Source organism: Schistocerca cancellata, chromosome 4 (genome assembly GCF_023864275.1).
Source record: "Schistocerca cancellata isolate TAMUIC-IGC-003103 chromosome 4, iqSchCanc2.1, whole genome shotgun sequence".
NCBI classification, from domain to species: Eukaryota; Metazoa; Arthropoda; class Insecta; order Orthoptera; family Acrididae; genus Schistocerca; species Schistocerca cancellata.
Window position 1 is genome coordinate 699,480,477 of NC_064629.1, and position 24,836 is coordinate 699,505,312.

Sequence of the window (24,836 nt, forward strand, 5' to 3'; positions counted from 1 at the left end):
AGAAACCAGATGGCAGTTTTAAAAGTCGAGGGACATGAAAGGAAAGCAGTGGTTGGGAAGGGAGTGAGACAGGGTTGTAGCTTCTCCCCGGTGTTATTGAATCTGTATATTGAGCAAGCAGTAAAGGAAACAAAAGAAAAATTCGGAGTAGGTATTAAAATCCATGGAGAAGAAATAAAAACTTTGAGGTTCGCCGATGACATTGTAATTCTGTCAGAGACAGCAAAGGACTTGGAAGAACAGTTGAACGGAATGGATAGTGTCTTGAAACGAGGATATAAGATGAACATCAACAAAAGCAAAGCCGGCCGCGGTGGTCGTGCGGTTCTAGGCGCTCCAGTCCGGAGCAGAGCTGCTGCTACGGTCACAGGTTCGAATCCTGCCTCGGGCATGGGTGTGTGTGATGTTCTTAGGTTAGTTAGGTTTAAGTAGTTCCAAGTTCTAGGGGACTGATGACCACAGCAGTTGAGTCCCATAGTGCTCAGAGCCATTTGAACCATTTGAACAAAAGCAAAACAAGAATAATGGAATGTAGTCGAATTAAGTCAGGTGATGCTGAGGGAATTAGATTAGGAAATGAGAGACTTAAAGTAGTAAAGGAGTTTTGCTATTTGGGGAGCAAAATAGCTGATGATGGTCAAGTAGAGAGGATATAAAATGTAGACTGGCAATGGCAAGGAAAGCGTTTCTGAAGAAGAGAAATTTGTTAACATCGAGTATAGATTTAAGTGTCAGGAAGTCATTTCTGAAAGTATTTGTATGGAGTGTAGCCGTGTATGGAAGTGAAACATGGGCGATAAATAATTGGGACAAGAAGAGGATAGAAGCTTTCGAAATGTGGTGCTACAGAAGAACGCTGAAAATTAGATGGGTAGATCACATAACTAATGAGGAAGTATTGAATAGGATTGGGGAGAAGAGAAGTTTGTGGCACAACTTGACTAGAAGAAGCGATCGGTTGGTAGGACATGTTCTGAGGCATCAAGGGATCACCAGTTTAGTATTGGAGGGCAGCGTGGAGGGTAAAAATCGTAGAGGGAGACCAAGAGATGAATACACTAAGCAGATTCAGAAGGATGTAGGTTGCAGTAGGTACTGGGAGATGAAGAAGCTTGCACAGGATAGAGTAGCATGGAGAGCTGCATCAAACCAATCTCAGGACTGAAGACCACAACAACAACAACAACAACAACAATGTAGATAGAGAGGTACAAAGTGACACACATGCTTGGAATGACATGGGGTTTTAATAGAACCAAAAAAATACAAAAGTTCAAAAAAACACCGACAGATGGCAGTTCTTTACAGGAAATGCTCAATCTGTCCACCATCACTCCACAACAATAGCTGTAGTCGAGGAATAATGTTGTGAACAGCACTGTAAAGCATGTCCGGAGTTATGGTGAGGCACTGGCGTCGGATGTTGTCTTTCAGCATCCCTAGAGATGTCAGTCGATCATGATACACCTGCGACTTCAGGTAAACCCAAAGCCAATAATCGCACTGACTGAGGTCTGGGGACCTGGGAGGCCAAGCATGACGAATGTGGCGGCTGAGCACACGATTATCACCAAACGACACGCGCAAGAGATCTTTCACGCGTCTAGCAATATGGGGTGGAGCGTCATCTTGCATAAACATCGTACGTTCCAGCAGGCGTTTATCAGCCAGGCTGGGAATGATGAGATTCTGTAACATATCGGCGTACCTCTCACCCGTCACGGTAGCAGTTTTGCTGTCCAGTGCCATCCGTCGGACATTTTGTGAACTTTGTTTTTATTTTTTTGTTCTAATAAAACCCCATGTCATTCCAAGCATGTGTGTCAATTTTTACCTTTCTATCTATATTATTCCGTAGTTTATTAAGTTTTCAAATTTATACTGACTTTTTGATCACCCGGTACATTGAGCAGCCAAAACATTATGACCACAACCCACTGCGACGTTAGATGCTGCCTGGTGGCGTTGCGATCACGAGATGCAGTAACGAATTGAAATTAACAAAAGACGTGCTAAGATATGTCAATAATTTTATTTTTACATGAAAGCCTGTACCTTAATCTACGCACTGACGCCATTACAGTCTGATTCTTCCTTGTTTACGTTGTGTACTGAGTGTTTAAGGTGCCTCCGACAATCGTGAGTCCCGCCGACTGTGAAGTACGGGCTGTTATAAGATTTCTTAGTGCTAAAAGCCTAAAAGCGATCGATATTCATCGTGAGATCTGTGCAGTTTACGGAGAAAACATTATGAGTGAAGGAATGATAAGAAAGTGGGTGAGAGCATTTAAAGATGGCAGCAGAAATGTGCATGATGAACAACGGAGTGGGCGTCCTACGGTCGTTAGTGAAAGTTTGGTGCAGGAAGTGGACAATAAGGCGAGAGAGAACAGACGGTTTACGATTTTCTCCTTGCGGGATGACTTTCCTAATGTTTCTCGTAGTGTCTTCTACGGCATTGTGACCGAGCACTTGAATTACCGAAAATTGTGCACACGTTGGGTACCGAAAATGTTGACGGACGTCCACAAAACCAAACTTTGAGATAGTGCATTGACTTACTTTGAGCGGTACCACAACGACGGTGATGCTTTATTGAGCCAAATTGTTACGGGCGATGAAACGTGGGTGGCCTACGTCATACCAAAATCAAAGCAACAGTCCATGGAAGTTAAGCAAGCGCATCGTTTTGCTGCAAGACAATTCCCGTCCGCATGTGGCGAATCAGACCAAAGATCTCATCACGTCTTTTCGATGGGAAACTCTATCTAGATCATCCTCCGTACAGCCCCGATCTTGCGCCCAGTGACTACCACCTGTTCCTGCGCTTGATGAAACACCTGGGCGGTCAGTGTATTCAAGACGATGACGAAGCCAAAACAGTGGTGATGCAGTGGTTACCAAGTCAGGTGGCAGACTTCTATGAGGAGGGTGTTCAAAAACTGGTACAACGTTATGACAAGTGCCTCAATATTGATGGAAATTATGTAGAAAAGTAGATTAAGGAGGAGGCTTTCATGTAAAAATAAAATTATTGAGGTACCTTACCACGTCTTTTTTTAATTTCAAAACGGTACTTACTTAAAAAACAGGCCTCGTATGTAAGCAGAGCAGACGTGGACAGGGTAACACCCTAGCGAAGATAAGGGCAGCAAATGGGGAAATCCGTTGAGATAAGCTACTCTGACAAAGACTGGGTTGTTGTAACACAGGGCCTGTGAACGAACATCTCGAAAATGGAGAAGCTGGTCGAATGTTCACCTGCTACTGTCGTGAGCACCTATGAAAAAAGGTAGGACTGTGGAACCGTACCAATAAGCACTAAATGGTCCGACTTCCACGACTCTTCACAGAACGTGGGGTTCGGAGGCTTCTCTGCTCGGTTAAGTAGGATAGATGGTGATCTAAGGTATCTCTGCAGAAAGAGCACAATGATGGTGCGCGCACAAGTGATTTGGGGCATACCGTTCATCGTACATTGTTGCATATGGAATTCCGCAGCAGACCACTCCTGTGTCGGCTGGAGTGGCTGTGCGGTTCTTGGCGCTACAGTCTGGAACCGAGCGACCGCTACGGTCGCAGGTTCGAATCCTGCCTCGGGCATGGATGTGTGTGATGTCCTTAGGTTAGTTAGGTTTAATTAGTTCTAAGTCCTAGGCGACTGATGACCTTAGAAGTTAAGTCGCATAGTGCTCAGAGTCATTAGAACCATTTTTTGAACCACTCCTGTGTGTTCGCATGTTGATCCAATGACTTCGTCAGTTACGACTGCAGTGGGCACGGGACCATAGGGATTCGGCCGTGGATCAATGGAAACGTGTCGGCTGGTCGGGTGAATCACTTTTTTGCTACACTAGGTCGCAGGCGAGTGGCAGCAGTATTATGCTATGGGTGACTTTCTCCTGCGCTTGCGTGCGACCTGTGGTAGTAATCGAAGACACACTGACAGCTGCAAACCACCAGCATCACTTCATGCTTGATGTCTTCCCCGACAGAGACGTCATCTTTCAGCTATATAATTGTGCGTGTCTTGGAGCCATAACCGTGCTACCATGTTTTGAGGAGCATTACAGTGAACTCAAGTTTATGTCTCGGCGACCATATTCGCCTGACGTAAATCCCATGGAACCCATATGGATCGCTGTTGGGTGTCATCACCGCGTACGTGAATCAGTGGTCCGTCATTTACGCGAACTACATGACCTGTGCGCAGACATCTAATGCCACCGGGTGGCCGAGCGGTTTGAGGCGCTATGTCATGGATTGCGCGGCCCCTCCCGCTGGAGGTTCGAGTCCTCCCTCGGGCATGGGTGTGCGTGTTGTCCTTAGTGTAAGTTAGTTTAAGTTAGATTAAGTAGTCTGTAAGCCTAGGGACCGATGACCTCAGCAGTTTGGTCCCTTAACAATTCACACAAATTTGAACATCTAATGCCACATACCTCCATAAACCTACCAACAAACTGTCAGATCCATGATACGCAGAATCGGCCATGTATTTCGTTCCAAAGTTATTAAGCAGGTGGTCATAATGCTTTGACACATCAGTGCATACTTGCGATTAAGGGTTGATTCGGTTCGAGGCGCTTCAGTGCGGAACCGCGTTGCTGCTGCGGTCGCAGGTTCAAGTCCTGCCTCGGGCATGGATGTATGTGATGTCCTTAGGTTAGTTAGGTTTAAGTAGTTCTAAGTCTCGGGGACTGATGACCTCAGATGTTAAGTCTCATAGTGCTTAGAGCCATTTTGAAGGGTTGATTCCCACTCAGATATAGTTTAAATATTGATGAAGAAAAGCCGATCATGACACCTAGCTACGAAATCTTTGACCTTAATCTAAATTTATATCAGGTAAATTCTATTTATTCTACACATGGTAATGAAGTCCCATGCTTATTGACAGAGCGTAGGGGAACCATGCGTGAGACCCTCACCACCTTACTAGCAAGGTCCTAATGGAGGTGGTTTGCCGTTGCCTTCCTCCGACTGTAAGGGGGATGATGATGATGAAGACGACAAAACGACACCCAGTCATCTCGGGGCAGGTGAAAATCTCTGACTCCGTTGGGAATCGAACCCAGGACCCCATGCTCGGGAAGTGAGAACGCTACCGCGAAACCACGAGCTGCCGACTTATTCGACATATAAAATATGTTAATAATAACAACACAACAGTGATAATTGATTGTCGATTTCATAGTTACTATACAATCCTTCTAAAATTTTATTTTATGGTTCATGTCAGAAAGCCTTATTTAGAGTATTGAAACCAGTTAAATTCATCATCCCACATTTTGTTAACGTGAATTCAGTGTCTATCAGAACTAAAGAAAATGATAGGATAGTAGGATTTATGTGGGGCATATTTATTTGACTAATTCCAAAATTGCGTCACATATTAACGACGGAAGTTACGGTGCAAGATTAAAATTCAGTTAAACGAACTGTTTTCAAAACCAACGGTCATTCAGCTACGGCAAGAGAACAAAAACAAAAGTGGACTCTGGATTTAGATTGATGCAATGGACTGCAAACAGTTTAATTCATCATTTCTTGTTGATGAGATCCATAAGTTGGATTTGTGGCGTCAATGATGGGGACCTGGAATTTAAATTTGTATCGACCTCAAGCATAGAACGTCACACACTAGACCGAAGGAAGCAGAACGTCAAAAAAGTTTCACAATACCATGCAAATAGCGGCACGCAGGTCATCAATTGGACGAGACATCAATGTCACTGTTTCTCGGGAAGAAAGTTCAGGCGTTCATGTTGGTAAGCGGATGGTGGTGTCGTTTACTAACAACGGAAGTCTCTACCACATGATACAATAGTGGATTTCATGCTTTTGTTTCTTCTTAGTCTTTATTTGTTGTTTTCCTTGCTTTCGAGCTGCGTTGCAAAAGTTCCATAACAATTTGAGTATTTAAACTGAAAGGGATCTTTGCTGTCAGCTGCACGGGCGATAACGCGGCATCAGCGGCCACGAGCGGAAATGTGTACCGGACTAGGATTCGAACCTAGGATCTCCTGATATCTAGGCAGGTGTGTTAACCAATGCACCAACCGGGACATAGCGTTATCGCCACTGCGCGGAGTATCTTGGCACTCCTCACAGCCGATCCACATTCCCATCGAGCGCCACCTATCTACAGCCCCTGTCCATTTCACTCATTGTTCGCTACTGTGAGATTGCCACATGAGGTCGGACGTATTTGTGCATCCGCACTGACGGAATTGAATCCTTTGCCTTGCTCTGCATATCAACGCATTCATATAATTGATATGTCTAGCTGGGTAATGGATCCAATTTCGTCAGTGAGGATGCACAAATAAGTCCGACTTCCTGTGGGAATCTCAGAGTGGCAACAGTGAGTAAAATGGACAGGGACTGCGGATAGGTACGCTCGATGGGAATGTGGATCGACCGCAAGGCGTACCGAGATAGTCAGCACAATGGCGATAACGCTGTGCCCCGGATAGCGCAGTGATTAGCGCTTCTATCTAGTAAGCAGGAAATCCTGTGTTCGAATCCCAGTGCAGTACACATTTTCGCTCGTGGCCGCTGATTCCGCGTTATATCCCACTGCAGCTGACAGCAGTGAGCCCCTTCAATTTACATATAATGTTTGACAGCTGCGGATTCTGCTTGATGTCTTTTCTTTCGGACATGTCCGAAAGAACAGACATCACACATTCATACACTTGAATGTTTTTCCTGTGGGTGTTCTTCCACAAAAGAGGCCAGGTATCTGAAAGAGGAAAATTGATTATTGTAGGTTTTACAATACTTGGATAAAGAGCACTCTTGCACTGTGCACTGATAAGGAGATGCTTATCACACAATTGTCATCAAATATACTTTTTTCTGAAAGTGAAAAGTCAGCTGTATTGATGGAGAAAAATACAGTTGTCTTTCACATTATTTGACACATAGAAAGGAAAAAAAAATACACAATAGTTGAGGTAAAATAGCTCTTTGAATAGCCTTTTAAATATTGTCAGATGTGTTCACGACACTAAATATTATTCAACCCATGGAAAATGGAAATGAGCGTTTGGCGTCATTGGCCGGGAGGCCCCTCGCGGGGCAGGTCCGGCCGCCTTGGCGCAGGTCTTATTACATTCGGCGCCACATTGGGCGACCTGCACGCCGGATGGGGATGAAATGATGATGAACACAACACAACACCCAGTCCCTGAGCGGAGAAAATCTCCGACCCAGCCGGGAATCGAACCCGGGCCCGGAATTCAACCCATGAAAAGAGCACACTGGTCACATCTGGAGCGCTATACATAGTGTAGAACGGGTACCAATGGATCCACACAAGTACAGGCAATGCATGTGCCACTCGGATGTATGTTATCAGTACAGAAGGATGGATCGATGTTTTTGGACACCCCCCTTGCCATTGTGAATGCAACTGCCTAATCCGTTGGTGTATCAACGCCGACTGTCCAATGTACACCACTGGCCACTAACATTGCTACACCACGAAGATGACGTGCTACAGACGCGAAATTTAACGGACAGGAAGAAGATGCTCTGATATACAAATGATTAGCTTTTCAGAGCATTCACACAAGGTTGGCGCCGGTGGCGACACCTACAACGTGCTGACATGAGGAAAGTTTCCAACCGATTTCTCATACACAAACAGCAGTTGACCGGTGTTGCCTGGTGAAACGTTGTTGTGATACCTCGTGTAAGGAGGAGAAATGCGTACCATCACGTATCCGACTTTGATAAAGGTCGGATTGTAGCCTACTGCGATTGCGGTTTATCGTATCGCGACATTGCTCCTCGCGTTGGTCGAGATCCAATGACTGTTAGCAGAATATGGAATCGGTGGATTCAGGAGGGTAACACGGAACGCCGTGCTGGATCCCAACGGCCTCGTATCACTAGCAGTCGAGATGACAGGCATCTTATCCGCATGGCTGTGACGGATCGTGCAGCCACTTCTCGATCCCTGAGTGAACAGATGGGGACGTTTGCAAGACAACAACCATCTGCACGAACATTTCGACGACGTTTGCAGTAGCATGGACTATCAGCTCGGAGACCATGGCTGCGGTTACCCCTGACGCTGCATCACAGACAGGAGCGCCTACGATGGTGTACTCAACGACGAACCTGGGTGCACCAATGGCAAAACGTCACTTTTTTGGATGAATCCAGGTTCTGTTTACAGCTTCATGATGGTCGCATCCGTGTTTGGCGACATCGCGGTGTACGCATATTGGAAGCGTGTATTCGTCATCGCCATACTGGCGTATCACCCGGCTGGATGATATGGGTTGCCATTGGTTACACGTCTCGGTCACTTCTTGTTCGCATTGACGGCACTTTGAACAGTGGACGTTAAATTTCAGATGGGTTACGATCCGTGGCTCTACCCTTCATTCGATCCCTGCGAAATCATACATTTCAGCAGGATAATGCACTACCGCATGTTGCAAGTCCTGTATGAGCCTTTCTGGGTACAGAAAATGCTCGACTGCTGCCCTGGCCAGCACATTCTCCAGATCTATCACCAATTGAAAACGTCTGGTCAGTGGTGGCCAAGCAACTGGCTCGTCACAATACGCTAGTCACTACTCTTGATGAATTGTGGTATCGTGTTGAAGCTGCATGAGTAGCTGTACCTGTAAACGCCATCCAAGCTCTGTTTGACTCAATGTCCAGGCGTATAAAGGCCGTTATTACAGCCGGAGGTGTTTGTTCTGGGTACTGATTTCTCAGGATCTATGCACCCAAATTGCGTGAAAATATAATCACATGTCAGTTCTAGTATAATATATTTGTCCAATGAATACCCGTTTATCATCTGCATTTCTTCTTAGTGTAGCAATTTTAATGGCCAGTAGCGTATTTTGGACAGCAGATGGAACGTATGAGTCGACATCCCCACAATCTGGTAGTTCTTCGTGATCTTATAATTGGTGAGTGGCTTACTTTGATATAGCCTCCCTGAATAAACTTCTGGAGTCGCTTCCTCGCTTAATTATCGAGGATAGAGGAAGTTTTGCACGTTACTAGCGAGAGGCCTTTCGAGGGTGAATAGTATTTGTCCTTTGTGCTTTCTGACTAGACATGCGTTTCACTTCCTGTTCTACACAGTCCAGTCATATTAATGTGACTATCGCCTGTGTTCGACTTCAACGTCCAATACCCACTCACAAACGGCAGGTGGTAGCACTAGTAGTGGAGGGTATATTAAACGTGTCAGAGGACGCGCAAAATAGCGCAATCGTTATTGTAATGTGGATTGGTTTAAATGGCACTGAGCACTATGGGACTTAACATCTGAGGTCATCAGTCCCCTAGAACTTAGAACTACTTAAACCTAACTAACCTAAGGACATCACACACATCCATGCCCGAGGCAAGATTCGAACCTGCGACTGTAGCGGTCGCGCGGTTCCAGAGTGAAGCTCCTACAACCGCTCGTTTAACGTGGAAACGGAGCAATTTAGCTGAGGGTCAAACGTGCATGATCATTGGCTTTCAGACCAAGGGTGGATGCATTTCATTTCCGAAACGGCTAAGTTTGTAAACTTTTCGCTAGCCGCTGTGCTTAACGTTTACGGTGCACAGCGAAATGGTGTTTCCCAAGACTGGCCCCGAGACAACTGCGGTGCAACTGTATGTCCACTGAGTGGCGACAGGTGGCTTTTTCAGACGAATCACGTTTTATGCTCTATCGGACAGATGGTCGTTGGTGTGTGCAGCGTGAAACGTCTGGAAGCAAACACCATGCAACAGTCGTCAGAATGGTCCAGGACATAGGAGGGAGCATTATGGTCTGGGGAGTGTTTTCATAACATTCTCTGGGTGATCTCGACATTCTGGGCGGCGCAATGGATCCTTGGGACCCTATCCATCCCTATATGCAGTTAGTTTGTCCTCGGCACGATGGCATGTATGAGCTGGACAATGGAACGCGTCACACAGCTCGCGGTGTACGAAGAGCACCAACATGAGTTTACCGTACCCGCCTGGCCACCAAACTCCCCGGATTTAAAGCCATTCGAGAATCTGTGTGGCCACCTCGTGATTTATTACATAAAATTTTCAGCTATGTAGGTAAGTTCGTGCTGCTGTTGAATTTCAAGAAATATCCTAGTGGAGACTGAAATATCGAGATAAGTTCTATTACTATACTAGTGCAGTGTTTTCAGATTATAATATTAGCTTATGTGTGGCGCACATTGAAAAAAACTTTTGCATTGCACGAACTGTATCCGTAAGTTGCAATTCCTCCGGCACGCATAGTAGTAACTGTATGAGGTCCATGGTAGAGATTCTAATTTCAGTTATGTCTTGGTTAACTCTGGTTAGCACAACTTTTATTATTCCGTTGCACTTTCCAAAAGTATTTTCCGCTCAAAAACTTAAAATATTTCAGTCAGATTGCGTTTATTCACGAATGGGTCAGATTAATATGAAGGGCACAAAAACCGGGCTCATAGGCTTTTATGAACTTCCTGGTTAAAGCATAGATGAGAGGGCAGGCTTCCAAGCCATGTATATGGAATAGGCTGTGCTCTTTATAATTACTACAAGCAGTCACTAAATTACTTCGTACCTTGTGTAGTATGTCTGATTCTATGATACCTACCTCTCTAATATGACGCTGAAGACCTTTCACTCCGTAACTCCTGATTACGAACCACAGCTTCAGCGCTCTAAATCTCTTACTTAAAGGAATTTGCCAGTGCTGTAAAGTAAATTAAAATTGCATCAAAGAGGTTGTAAAATTCTGATTTCGGCAAGGAGATGACAGCGCCAGACAATAATTGTTGTTTAGGAACTTATCAAATACTTCTTCTTTGTATATTTTATGAATGTAATATAACCTCATACTTACCATGTAATCAATTGCCAGACCTGTAAATGAAAAAAGTGGCGTTATTAAAAACAGCTGAACTTTGTGAATGAAACAATTTTCAGCAAGGGAGTCATACTTACAACAATTAAAACTACGATGCTAATCTGTTTAAAGTAAACTCTACAAAAATAAAAAAAATCTTTTAAAACGTTTGGTTCTCTTCAGTATATTTAATCTGAGTCCATATTATTTCTACTCGAAACCGCAGCAGAGATCACTGAAGCACGTAAGTGCAATAGTGCTTTACTTGGAGGCAGCTGCTTCGAATACTAGCAATGTAAGAAATTTCCATCATCAGAATTTGGCCGACGATGGGAGGCCAGAAGAAGACGCATAATTTTTTAAAACCAAAATGTCCTGAATTAATGGGCGCTAGTCCGTGGAGAAACGGCAAGACACACGAGGACAATTGTGGAAATGTTCACACGGTCATTCAGTGAAAGCGCTCAAAAAATAGACAGCATACAGAGGATGTTCAACGAAACATTTTTAGACAGAGTACTTGGGTTCTGGAAAGGCAAATTAAGAAGCTACGAACTTGAAAATGTCTTTAGACATCGCTGTCCTGAAATAACGCGCGTACATTACTTTAGCCGAATTTTGCTTCCGCCTAGTCTGACATGCATCTTTCTTTCCTTGTGTGTTACGCATATTGCAATACCGGTCATTACCTTTCTCTTCTGTGCGGATCCTTCGCCACCAATCCTGATAATCGGCTTAAAACGTGAGACTAACAGGATCTTGAGTGGAACAGAAACACCAAGGGCCAAAGAAAAGAATAAACAGTAATAAAATCAGGAATAACATGTAACATTTTTGAGCATAGGAGAAAAATGTAGCACGTCCCACTTGTACTGTCTTAGGAATGAGGTTTGGTGACCTGTAATTAACTTTTAATCAAATTTCATGGAGGAGAAATAGGTGAAAATACACGAAGCTAAGGGCAAGGCAAGGAATTAAGTATTCAGTGTTCATATAAAAAGACAGAAAACTGCATGAGTGAGTAAGAGAAGTGCTGTACTAGTGTTACGGAACAAGTTTAATTTCCGTTGAACTGGTCAATAGAAGCCAAAATGACTAAAAAAAGGATAATGGTGGTGCAGGATCTCGGAAATCAAGGTTTTTGTTAGTAAAATTTTACGCTTTAAATGATACACATTCTGAGTAAAGTTAGGTCACGTTCATTATTGAAGCTATACACCAGGAATCCAAGATTCAAATTAGAACGGAGCTAAGAAAATCCTGAAATATATAGATCTGAGGACAGCACTCGCCAGAATGTGAGGAAAACATGAAAAACAGATGTTCCATTTATCACTCCCTTAAGCAGAGTTAGTCTAGTGCACATGCAAGGTAAAATTGTTGTACTCGTTTGTAACTTCTATACATTGCATGAAAGACTTAATAAATTCACCAAAGCTGTAACTTTTGACGAGAAAACGTCTGTTCTGTCGTCGGTCGAACTTTCTCATGTGACAAAATACCGTCAATTTGAGTCGCTAGTAGTAATGAGGAAACAATGGTTGAGATCATTATGGATAGATCACGTATGCAAGTGTTCGTCACTCGGTATTTATTGTGCATGTGACGTCATCGTAACAATGTAGTCAGATGCGCTCGATTGTTATGAATTAGCTTTGTGTCAAGTTATAAATTGGTGTAGCGTGGAAACGCTTTTAGCTAGGACATCGATTCGTATGACGGTGCGGAAACTACTAAGAACAAAAGTGAGACAATAAAAGTATTCGCCCTAATATGAGCGAAAATCGGTACTAAACTGAAAATTACAAAATAATGAAAGATGTCATCTTAGAGGGGAGAGAGGGGCATGTTGCAACAGGGGTGAATTACAACATCTGCATCTTTTCGTGAAGTATCCAGGTGCTGTCATTGTGTGAGGCACCTTCGACTGCGTAATATCCTCAGTGTGATGGTCAGAGTCGGCGAGAGAAGACGTGTTTCTTTGTGTTCTCCTTCTTTGATCGAAATCGTCATTGGTGAGTAACGGTTTATAGTTTTAAAAACGTTGCATATATAATAACAAGTTCTGTGACAAACATTAGATTTCACAAGTGATAAATACACACATCAAAGAAAGTTTTGCATCACCCGAGGCAGCATTCGAACCTGCAACCGTAGTGGTCGCGCGGTACCAGACTGTAGCGCCTAGAACCGTTCGGTCACAACGCCCTGCAACGCGGTACGCTCAGTGGTCAACGTTATTGTGACATTGTACTCCTTCAGGTGTGTCTTCAGCCCTGACTTTATTTTTGTGGATGACACTGAGCGATGACATCGAACAGCGCAGGTGGAGGAGCACTTACAAGGGAACCTCCCCATCGCACTCCCCTCAGATTTAGTTATAAGTTGGCACAGTGGATAGGCCTTGAAAAACTGAACACAGATCAATCGAGAAAACAGGAAGAATGTATGTGGAACTTTGAAAAAATAAGCAAAATATACAAACTGAGTAGTCCATGTGCAAGATAGGCAACATCATGGCGAGTGTGAACACAGGAGCGCCGTGGCCCCGTGGTTAGCGTGAGCAGCTGCGGAACGAGAGGTCCTTGGTTCAAGTCTTCCCTTGAGTGAAACGTTTAACTTTTTATTTTCAGACAATTATCAAAGTTCAGGCACTCACACATAATCAAATTCGCTCTCCAATATTCCAGGACATGTTCAGATTTCCTTGGACATATGCAGGATTTGATGGTCTACACACGGAAAAATTTGAAAACGTTAAAAACAGATGTTATGGCAGAGCACATGGAAAACTGTGCGACTGTGAAACTGTTGCATTCATTTGTTGCAGTTTATGTGACAAACTCTTATGTTTTCATCACTTTTTTGGGAGTGATTATCACATCCACAAGAAAACCTAAATCGGGCAAGGTAGAAGAATCTTTTTACCCATTCGCCAAGTGTACAAGTTAGGTGCGTCGACAACATATTCCTCACATGTGACGCACATGCCGTCACCAGTGTCGTATAGAATATATCTGACGTGTTTTCCTGTGGAGGAATCGGTTGACCTATGACCTTACGATCAAATGTTTTCGGTTCCCATTGGAGAGGCACGTCCTTTCGTCTACTAATGGCACGGTTTTGCGGTGCGGTCGCAAAACACAGACGCTAAACTTATTACAGTGAACAGAAACGTCAATGAACGAACGGACAGATCATAACTTTGCGAAAATAAAAAAGTAAACTTTTCACTGGAGGGAAGACTTGAACCAAGGACCTCCCGTTCCGCAGCTGCTCACGCTAACCATGGGACCACGGCGCTCCTGAGCTCACAGTATCCTTTTGTGTTGCTTATCTTACGCATAGACTCCTCAGTTTGTATATTTTGTTTATTTTTTTCATAGTTCCACACAACTTCTTCCTGTTTTCTCGATTGATCTGTGTTCAGTTTTTCAAGGCCTATCCACTGTGCCAACTTATAACTAAATCTGAGGGGGGTGCGATGGGGAGGTTCCCTTGTTAGAACGAAAAGATTTTCGGCGATTGGACTGGCCTGCTCGTTCTCCCGACTTAAAACCCATTGAGCACGTGTGCGATGCGTTCAGGAGACGTATTTCAGCACGTCCACCTGCGCGAACGACAATCCATCCGTTGCCAATTGTCACCCCAGCGAAGATATGGCCTGCAAATAGGAAAATACATTGGGAAAAGCAATTTTTCCAAAAGGCAGAGTATTAATCCGCGGGGCCTGTGAACGAGTATCTCGAAAAGGGCGAAGCTGGTCGAATGTTCACGTGCTACTGTTGTGAGCACCTATGGAATAAGGTAGAAGGACAGTGAAACTACCACTAAACGCTAAATGGTTGGACGTCGACGACTCTTCACAGAACGTGGGGTTCGAAGGCTTGACTGCACTGTAAAGTAGGCTAGATGGTGATCTGCGACATCTCTGCCGAAAGAGCACAATGCTTGTGCACGCACAAGTGTTTCGGAGCACACACTTCATCGTACATTGTTGAACATGGAGCTCCACAGCAGACCACATGTTGACTCAGCTACATCGTCAGTTACGATTGCAGTGGGCACCGGACCATCGGGATTCGACCGCCGATCAACGGAAAAAATGTCGGCTCATCGGGTGGATCACATTTTTGCCACACTGAGTCGGTGGTCGTCTCCACAAACGCCGTCATGGAGGAAACGCCGTCATGGAGGTGAACAGCGGCTCGAAACGTGCAGCGCTTATCGGCCGGAGGGTGGTGGGAGCAGTCTTATGCTATGGCAGACATTCTCTTACCCTTGCGTGGGATTTCTTGTAGTAACAGAGGACACGCAGACAACTACGAACCACGTACATCCCTTCATGCTTGACGTCTTCTCCGACAGCGATGTCATCTTTCAGCAGCATAATTGTTCGTGGGCAAGAGTCTGAATGGTGCCACAGTGGTTTGAGTAACATTATAGCGAACTCACTTTGATGTCTCGGCGACCAAATTCGACTAATGTAAATCGTATGGATCTCATCAGGATCGCTATCGGACACCATCATAGCGTACGCAAATCAGCGGCCCGTTATTTACGCGAATTACATGAAATTTGCGCTGACATCTAATGGTACATACATCCACAAACCTACCAACAAACTGTCAGTTCCATGATACGCAGAATCGGTGATGTATTTCGTTCTAAAGAGTGACAAACAAGCTATTAAGGAGATAGTCATAGTGTTTTGGCTCATCAGCGTATGTTTGTTGGCAGTGACACGATGCGGAAGTTATTTGCGCCCTGAAGTTTTGCACACCATTGTATTATTCATCAAAGATATGTTTGTTAGTCTTGTCAATAATTTAATCGACATGAACTGTGGTGAGGATCGATCTTTACTGCTTGGGCAGGTAATGACGCTTTTGTTTTGCATAACGTATATTTATGTTAGGTTTTTTATCACTTACATTAGTTCTCAGAATTTCATATTGTCTGGTGTGTTCTATATCCACCAGTATTTATAAGTTTTCAATTTTCTCGAAGTTTTTCGTTTTGTCGTATTTCTGTCTGTTAGTTTAGGATAATGCCTAGGAGTTCAGTCAAATGTGTCTATATCTCAGTTCCTTCCAAAATGTTCGTGTATCATTCTTTATTGCCCTGCGAAGAGCTGTAAGATCAGTATTGGCGTCTGCTGTGGGGTGTTTATTTTGTTTATAGTGCGCATTGAATGCGAAGTAGTGACAATCGACTTTTATCATTTCCTAAATTTTCATCCTGTTTGTTTTGTGAAGAGTAATTCGTAATTAGTGCAGATAATTTTGTATATACCACATTGGTTTAAATTTTGTGTCATCAACTTTATGTATCATGTTTCTTTTTAAAGTATTTTTTCTGTGAAAACTGATTTTGAGTTTTGTGTTCTGAAATGCATAATCTACTTTATCTAAGACTATTCCATGTTATAGTAACATATTGACGTTTTCTATTTTTTGTAATGTTATTTATTCATTACTGTCGTTCTTCTCCGCCTTTGGTGAAATTGCTATGTCTTTCACGCGAGGCAAAAGTAGGAGCATATACCGGAATTTTCGTGTTGCAGGTAGAGCGGATCAACGTTGAAAGTGCGGTGGAGGGCGCCAGCGTCTTTCACCCTGTAACATAGGACCACAGTTCTGTTATTTTATTGCTAAATATATGTGAAGAACATGGTAGGAGGTGAATAATGTATTTTTATCCTTTATGAAGACATGACATGACAAAACCGTTCGTCATGTGTACGAGGGTTGCCCAGAAAGTAATGCACCGCATTTTTTTCTTCAACAATTCTTTATTGAACGTAATGAGAATTACACACACGAAAGAATGGTGTTTTATCCACACACCCTATATTTCCACGTAATCTCCATCCCGTTCTTTCTGCTTCCTACAGTGCGACACAAGGGCGTGTATGCATTGTCGGTACCAGTCCCTCTTCTGGTGGCGGAGCCAGTGCATTGTGTGAATAACCTCCTCATCGTCCTCAAAATGTCTTTCACGAATTGCATCCTTTAATGGCCCAAACAAGTGCTCGCGGCAACATGTCAGGTGTGACAACCGTGGATGGTCTCCCCGACCGCTGCAAATCTTGGAGCTCCGCCGAACCCCCTTCTAATAAACTCACCATCCGTGCCCAGCGACTAATTGTACTTCTGTCTACAGCAGATGCTCCGTAGACTCTGCACGAGCGTTTGTGAATATTCCCCACAGTTTTTTTCTTTGCAGTGAGAAATTCAACGACGGCACGTTGCGTGTAACGTACATCACCTATAGATGCCATTTTGAAACTGTCATGCAGCTACGCTATCCGTCGGAAGTGACGGAAACTTGGTGCGCTTACTCAGGAGACTTTAAATAATATATATGTGACCAGAATGGGATTTTCACTCTCCAGCGGAGTGTGCGCTGATATAATATATACTTGACGTTTCGCATTCGTAGCATTATTTTGGGCTGAGAAACAAAATGCAGTGCATTACTTTCTGGGCAACCCTCGTATAAACGTTCTAGGAAATAGCAACACACGAAGGAAACCAACTTTATAGTACACATTAGTGACATGGTGATACATAAATAATTAAGATTACAAAAGTTCACACGCTGTCTAACTGTGAGAATTCAGTCTGGTGACCTGATGACTGCCTAAGCATCGCGACATGGAATAAAAGACGAATTGTGTATGTTCGTGAGAGTTCTACTGCCACGACGTTTGCATGCGTGCTGTAGGACCATAATGAACACCATAACGAACAAGAGCCCGACAAATGGCGTCCCATATATGTTCGATGGCCGACATATATAGGAAACTGTGGTATTCGTAGTTCTTCCAAGAAATCTTACACATTCGTCGTCACATTTGGTAGGACATTGCCATGCTGAAATATGGCATACACAGTGGGATGAGTCAGGAAAATACACTACTGGCCATTAAAACTGCTACATCAAGAAGAAATGCAGATGGTAAATGGGTATTCATTGGACTAATATATTATACTAGAAGTGACATGTGATTACATTTTCATTCAATTTGGGTGCCTAGATCCTGAGAAATCAGTACCCAGGACAACCACCTCTGGCCGTAATAACGGCCTTGATACGCCTGGGCATTGAGTCAAACAGAGCTTGGATGGCGTTTACAGGTACAGCTGCCCATGCAGCTTCAACACGACACCACAGTTCATTAAGAGTAGTGACTGGCGTATTGTGACGAACCAGTTGCTCGGCCACCATTGACCAGACGTTTTCAGTTGGTGAGAGATCTGGAGAATGTGCTGGCCAGGGCAGCAGTCGAACATTTTCTGTATCCAGAAAGGCCCGTACAGGACCTGCAACCTGCTGTCGTGCATTATCCTGCTGAAATGTATGATTTCGCAGGGATCGAATGAAGGGTAGAGCCACGGATCGTAACCCATCTGAAATTTAACGTCCACTGTTCAAAGTGCCGTCAATGCGAACAAGAAGTGACCGAGACGTGTAACCAATGGCACCCCATATCATCACGCCGGGTGATACGCCAGTATGGCGGTGACGAATACACGCTTCCAATATGCGTACACCGCGATGTCGCCAAACACGGATGCGACCATCACGAAGCTGTAAACAGAACCTGGATTCATCCAAAAAAGTGACGTTTTGCCATTGGTGCACCCAGGTTCGTCGTTGAGTACACCATTGCAGGCGCTCCTGTCTGTGATGCAGCGTCAGGGGTAACCGCAGCCATGGTCTCCGAGCTGATAGTCCATGCTACTGCAAACGTCGTCGAACTGTTCGTGCAGATGGTTGTTGTCTTGCAAGCGCCCCCATCTGTTGACTCAGGGATCGAGAAGTGGCTGCACAATCCGTTACAGCCATGCGGATACGATGCCTGTCATCTCGACTGCCAGTGATACGAGGCCGTTGGGATCCAGCACGGCGTTCCGTATTACCTTCCTGAATCCACCGATTCCATATTCTGCTAACAGTCATTGGACCTCGACCAACGCGAGTAGCAATGTCGCGATACGATAAACCGCAATCGCAGTAGGCTACAATCCGACCTTTATCAAAGTCGGATACGTGATGGTACGCATTTCTCCTCCTTACACGAGGCATCACAACAACGTTTCACCATGCAGCGGCGGTCAACTGCTGTTTGTGTATGAGAAATCGGTTGGAAACTTTCCTCATGTCAGCACGTTGTAGGTGTCGCCACCGGCGCCAACCTTGTGTGAATGCTCTGAAAAGCTAATCATTTGCATATCACAGCATCTTCTCTCTGTCGGTTAAATTTCACGTCTGTAGCACACCATCTTCGTGGTTTAGCAATTCTAGTGGCCAGTTGTGTATTTTGGGCCGTAAAATCTCCCAGACATACCAGTTACTGATGAGACTGTGCTCAGCATGTTGCGCGTGTTGCATCTTATGTCACTTCTATCCATTACTTCTGGCGCCTATTTGCTATGGTGCTCAACAATGCGTGCTCTCAGAATGCGGGCCCATGACATTCGCTATTCCACTGCGTTTGTGGTTCGTGAACAGCTACAACTTATCCAGTGGCATCAGTGTTACCAACACAATACCCAGCGTAAGGTGTCGAACTGTGATGCAGATAGATGCAAATCCTTCTGCAGTGGAGCCAACATTGTGGACGAAATTTGCAGATAAATGCTGTTTGGTGTGCAGTAAAACTACTGTGAACTGCAAAAAAAAAAAAAAAAAAGTGGTAAACCGCTGTTCTGGCCACACACGGGAGAATTGTGCCCTAACGGCCGCCGTATCGTCCTCAGCCAATGGCATCTTGCGACTTCGAGATGCAGTGTGGGTTGGTGTGGGGTCAGTGCACCACTCTCCCGACCATTGTCGGGTTGGCAAACTTGGTGCCGTTACTACTCGGTCAAGTAGCTCCTCAGTTGTCATCACGAGTCTGAGGGACCAAGTTTCAGTCCTCCCACCAAAGAAAAATCCCTGACAGTACCGGGAATCGGTCCCGGGTTCCCCGCATGGCAGTATGCCGTGCTGACCACTCAGCTACGGAGGCAGACCACTGTGAAAAAAAGACTGCTGCATATTTTTTCTTTGATGCTAGGATGTTTTCTTTTGTTGTTTTATGAATGACTAATTTGCCTTCGCATATATGACCCTTGGTGTCTATATACTGCGACTTTTTGTTTTGTATAAGCAGCTATTGAGATCACGTCCGACGAACGGTGAGAACATTTAGTTTTACAATAGATAGAAGAGAAAATAGAGCGCCATTTCGTGCATTTATAGCAAAATATAACGGGAAAATGTATTATAATATTTGAGTCGCATGACTCTTGAATGGTAGTTCCAGTTTCGGTCCCAGTTCTTGCCAATTTTCTCGCCACTGTTGTCTTTTCCAACATTGTGGTGGCAACCTATCTTGTTGCCCCGACTGTCCACCACAAAACCTCTGAGGTTTTTAATTTCATTCTTTAACGCCTTGACACAAGATTGTGGTCTGAGCCTATCCCTGTCGAGTCTTGTTTTATGCCTCATTCTATCGAAAGAGTTAACTATCAATGAAAGCACTAAAATTGTATTCTGGCGGATTGATGCTGAAAATTTTGTTTAACGGTATGGTTTAGATTCTCTGTGGTTAACGGAAACCACATCAAGCAAGTAACAGTATGTTTCTACAACAAGGCCATGAACAGTTTCTTTCTCCACTATTCTCCACCTAGGCCTATTCTTTTTCTGGCGCGAATTGTTTATCCACAACATGTTAAATTCTAACAGTTAGCCTTCCTTTTAACTGTTATGAGTTTCCTCAACACTTTTCACCACAGAAGCTTGTAAGTACCAAGCTCAGTTTTAGAATTCTTTTTTGTACATGTGATGTAGCGTACCTCACCGCCATTTTATCTATAAGAATTGTTCCTGTACTAATAGCTTAATATTTTCTTACATTGGCTTCAAATGGTGATTATACAGTATACCGTAGACTCTCTCTCTCTCTCTCTCTCTCTCTGTCTGTCTATCCTCTCCTCTTCTCTCTCGTGTGTGTGTGTGTGTGTGTGTGTGTGTGTGTGTGTGTGTGTGTGTGCGAGCATGCGAAATAAGTGTTACCTTAGTATAAGGTGCTTTTATGAGATAACACATAGCACATTTGTAATCAGAAAATACCGTGCAAACAATATTCCCCAGTTATTCTGGGACAGTGGACAGCTAAGGACAGAAAGAAGAGGAACTAGAAACTGTGTGTGAGAAGAGAAGTCTGTGGACGGACACACTGAAAGACTCACTTAGGAAAGTCACAGTTTAGCGAGGCATCTGGTAAACGTCGAACAACAGTTAATTGATTTGGAAGGTGCAATGGAGGGAAAAATTTGTTAGGGCAGTGGAAGATTGGAGTAGATAAGGTAGATTACTGGAAGGATGAGAGCAGCAGGTATGTGGAGATGAAAGGATAAATTCAAGATCGGAAGAGATGACTCAGGACTTGACACGTTTAATGACAAAATGAAGTAACTAAGCATACTGGTCGATCATGAACGACCAAATACGACGGCTATTCGGAAAGTAAGGTCCGATCGGTCGCGAAATGGAAGCCACAAGAAAGTAAAAAATGTTTGATTTGTAACTGTTTGTTACACCTTTCAGCTACAGCTCTACATAGCTCTATCTACATTATTCCGTGGTTTATTAAGTTTCCATATTTATACTGACTTTTTGATCACCCGGTATTTGTCGTAGCGTTGTACCAACTTTTCGATAACTTTGTGATAGAAGGCACCCGTACTTGGCGGGAGACACGCGACACTGCAGTTCTAAATATCTTTACGTCCTCACTGTGTTCTCAGAACGGAAAATAGGGGCGTGACGCGATCGACAGGCATGCTAGTGACATTGCTCAACTCACCTGTGCAACGCTCCATCGGATTTTCACTGTTGTTTCCATTTCGCGACCTATCGGACCTTACTTTCCGAATAGCCCTCGCACCTATAGAGGGAGACATGCTAGCTAGGAAGGAGTCGTCGTTATGGCTCACCACATGGCGGTGCAATCGAAGTGGACCATGAGCCACTTGGAAGGATTGAAGGCGAAGGAATGTGCGTACTGCACGCCGGCCAGCCAGCCGCGGAACTCCGGGCAGACGAAGGCGGCGCCCGCATACGCCGCGTCCACATGCAGCCACAGTTCTTCCTCCTCGCCTGCGCACACACAGCCGCTCAGCAACTATTTTGGACAGCATTTTATTTTCTAAATTTTACATTTTATTTCGGACCCTGAAGCTACCAGAAGTAATTCGCTCCCTTAAGTAGCACTGCAGAACACAACAGTAACGAGTGAGAAACTGTTTCCTACGCTGGCTTCCGTAACGGATGAACTATATGGCGCGGTATAGTCAGTGAGTGAAATGAGGAGATGTAAACGAGCCACGCCAAAAGTTCTGCCAAGCGATCTGTTCAAATGTGTGTGAAATCTTATGTGCTGGCTCTGAGCACTACGGCACTTAACATCTGATGTCATCAGTCCCCTAGAACTTAGAACTACTTAAACCTAACTAACCGAAGGACATCACACACATCCATGCCCGAGGCAGGATTCGAACCTGCGACCGTAGCGGTCGCGCGGTTCCGGACTGTAGCGCCTAGAACCGCTAGGCCGCTCTGGCCGGCCGAATGTAACTGTCGTTAAAGTTTTGATAGCACATTACTACGACGCAGTAAACTAGTTAAAACTGAAAGAAAGTGAAAATTAGTCAGCTACCTATTACATTCGAAAAGCCACAAAGTTGTACGAAGCATGAACGAGATTTCCGCTGCGCGTCAACCTAGTCAGTCAGCGATAGACTGTAATCTGAGTCTGTTCTTTGTGATAGTTGTCTAAACCAGTCCCACGATTTTTAGTAACTTATGTGATGAATTGTTTAATTGTAAACTGTTTTACAGTGGTGATCAGTAAATACACCGTAATGCAATCCCGAGATTTACTTCAGATAGATTAGCTACCTACACACCCGGTTATATCGACTCAGGTCACCTGCTTTCATCTCCAAACGAATCCAGTACGCTACAAGAACTGCTTTAACGGACTACATCAATGAGAGCTCTATGGGGAACAGTCAGGAGGAAGTCCTACTCGTCAGTTCATTAAGGCAATCCAGGAAAGAGTTAAATTTTGCAGTCTCGAGTGAGAAGGAAACACCAGTTGTACCGCATGTCAAAAATGGTTCAAATGGCTCCGAGCACTATGGGACTCACATCTGAGGTCATCAGTCCCCTAGAACTTAGAACTACTTAAACCTAATCAACCTAAGGACATCACACACTTCCATGTCCGAGGCAGGATTCGAACCCGTGACCGTAGCTGTCGCGCGGTTCCAGACTGAAGCGCCTAGAACCGCTCGTCCGCAACGGCCGCCTACCGCATGTCGCCTGCACCACTTTCGACGGTCTATTGGCTAAACTGAAAACCATTTATGGAGATTTGGTAGCACGAGGAAATCTTGCAACCTCTATCACTTTAGGACATCTGCATCTTCATTTAAAAACGGCGGAGTACAGCTACCTTCCACCCGAATGTTGAATAGAAGACTACAGTACGTTACTAGGCTTGGTACCGCTGAAGTTGGCTGCTGTAGCCTTCCTCTGACCTTCGAACTAACTTACCCAGCCACACATAGAGGAACCTGCAGTTTATGTGGACTCCGAGCCACGGGCAGCTCGACATTTTTCAAATTAAAAATATTGCTAGAGGTGAAAGAAGTGGTAAGTGAGACATACAAATCCTAGAAATGACAGGGGGTCTACTCCGAGGCCTTTGGCTTTCTAGTCTGGCACTTCACCACTAGCTTTTAATTATTTTAGCGCCTGCTTTCTCAAACACAGCCCCTCTTACGCTCACCAAAATACCGTCTTCGGCTGAAGTTCTGCGTTTGGACATTTTTTCCTCTCAGAATATTTCTTTTCCGAATCAATCAAGATGAAATAAAAAATAGGTTACGGTTCTCTGTGAATTAAATGTCTTCTGCGAATGTGGTCCTTGTGGGGCATTTAACTTATCCACCTACCTCCTAATTCGGCAGTGGTTTCTTCCAGTAACGTTAAAAGTACAAAGTACAACGTGTCTACGAAATAAATCAACCGTGGTGGCTAGACCAGTCACAGGTCCGCATAATCCCGCCCTGCCTGGCATCCACCTGTTTCGTGTGCCGAGTCGGCACGTTCAGCGATGCTGCAGCGTGTAAAACTCACCTGCTCCGCTTTCACTGCACAAGTTCTGTCGTTGCGCTCCTTCTGCTGACAGTACACATTGAATGCAATGTTAGGCTGCAGAAGAAACTGGTTGGCCAACAAATGAATACAAAACTCGTCTCGTAAAAGCAGATTATACGGGACGAACATTAATAAAACCGAAACAAATGCAGGGACGAATCCCTGACAGGAAACGGAGGAAAAAAGGTCCTTCTAACATGTGTCTGGTAATGTATCGATGTCACAGTAGATGACGAATGACAGTTCCTCTGACCACATGCCGTGTAGTCCTTGTGTTTTGCAGACCGTGTGATTGATGCAGCGTACTGTAAGCAGGAGAATGGACCGGTATTCATGTTGGGAAGAAGTCGAGATGGTGTTTGGTTCAAATGGTTCAAATGGTTCAAATGGCTCTGAGCACTATGGGGCTTAACATCTAAGGTCATAAGTCCCCTATAACTTAGAACTACTTAAACCTAACTAACCTAAGGACATCACACACATCCATACCCGAGGCGGGATTCGAACCTGCGACCGTAGCAGTCACGCGGTTCCGGACTGAAGCGCCTAGAACCGCTCGGCCACCGCGGCCGGCGAGAGATGGTGTTTTCGAGCGGACAAGCAAATGTAAACGGTCGAGAAGCAGCACGGCTATACCAAAACAAGTACCATCACAGACACCAATTGCATCACACAAAATTTCAAGCCCTTTTGGGTGATCAGGGGTCCTTTCAGACAGGCGAAAGTGGAGGGAGGTGACTGA

At 44.5% G+C, this 24,836-nt stretch overlaps 1 protein-coding gene across 1 annotated transcript in view; it reads right to left on the bottom strand.

Moving 5' to 3' along the window:
• The window catches only part of LOC126183444 (histidine decarboxylase), a 385,906-nt gene that overhangs the window by 73,098 nt on the left and 287,972 nt on the right, over window positions 1-24,836 (bottom strand). The window contains exons 9-12 of the mRNA XM_049925432.1: window positions 21,865-22,027; window positions 16,418-16,488; window positions 10,868-10,887; window positions 10,619-10,717 (exon numbers count right to left, since the gene is read on the bottom strand). Coding sequence (XP_049781389.1) covers window positions 10,619-10,717; window positions 10,868-10,887; window positions 16,418-16,488; window positions 21,865-22,027 — 353 coding nt within the window. The remainder of the gene's footprint in view (window positions 1-10,618; window positions 10,718-10,867; window positions 10,888-16,417; window positions 16,489-21,864; window positions 22,028-24,836) is intronic.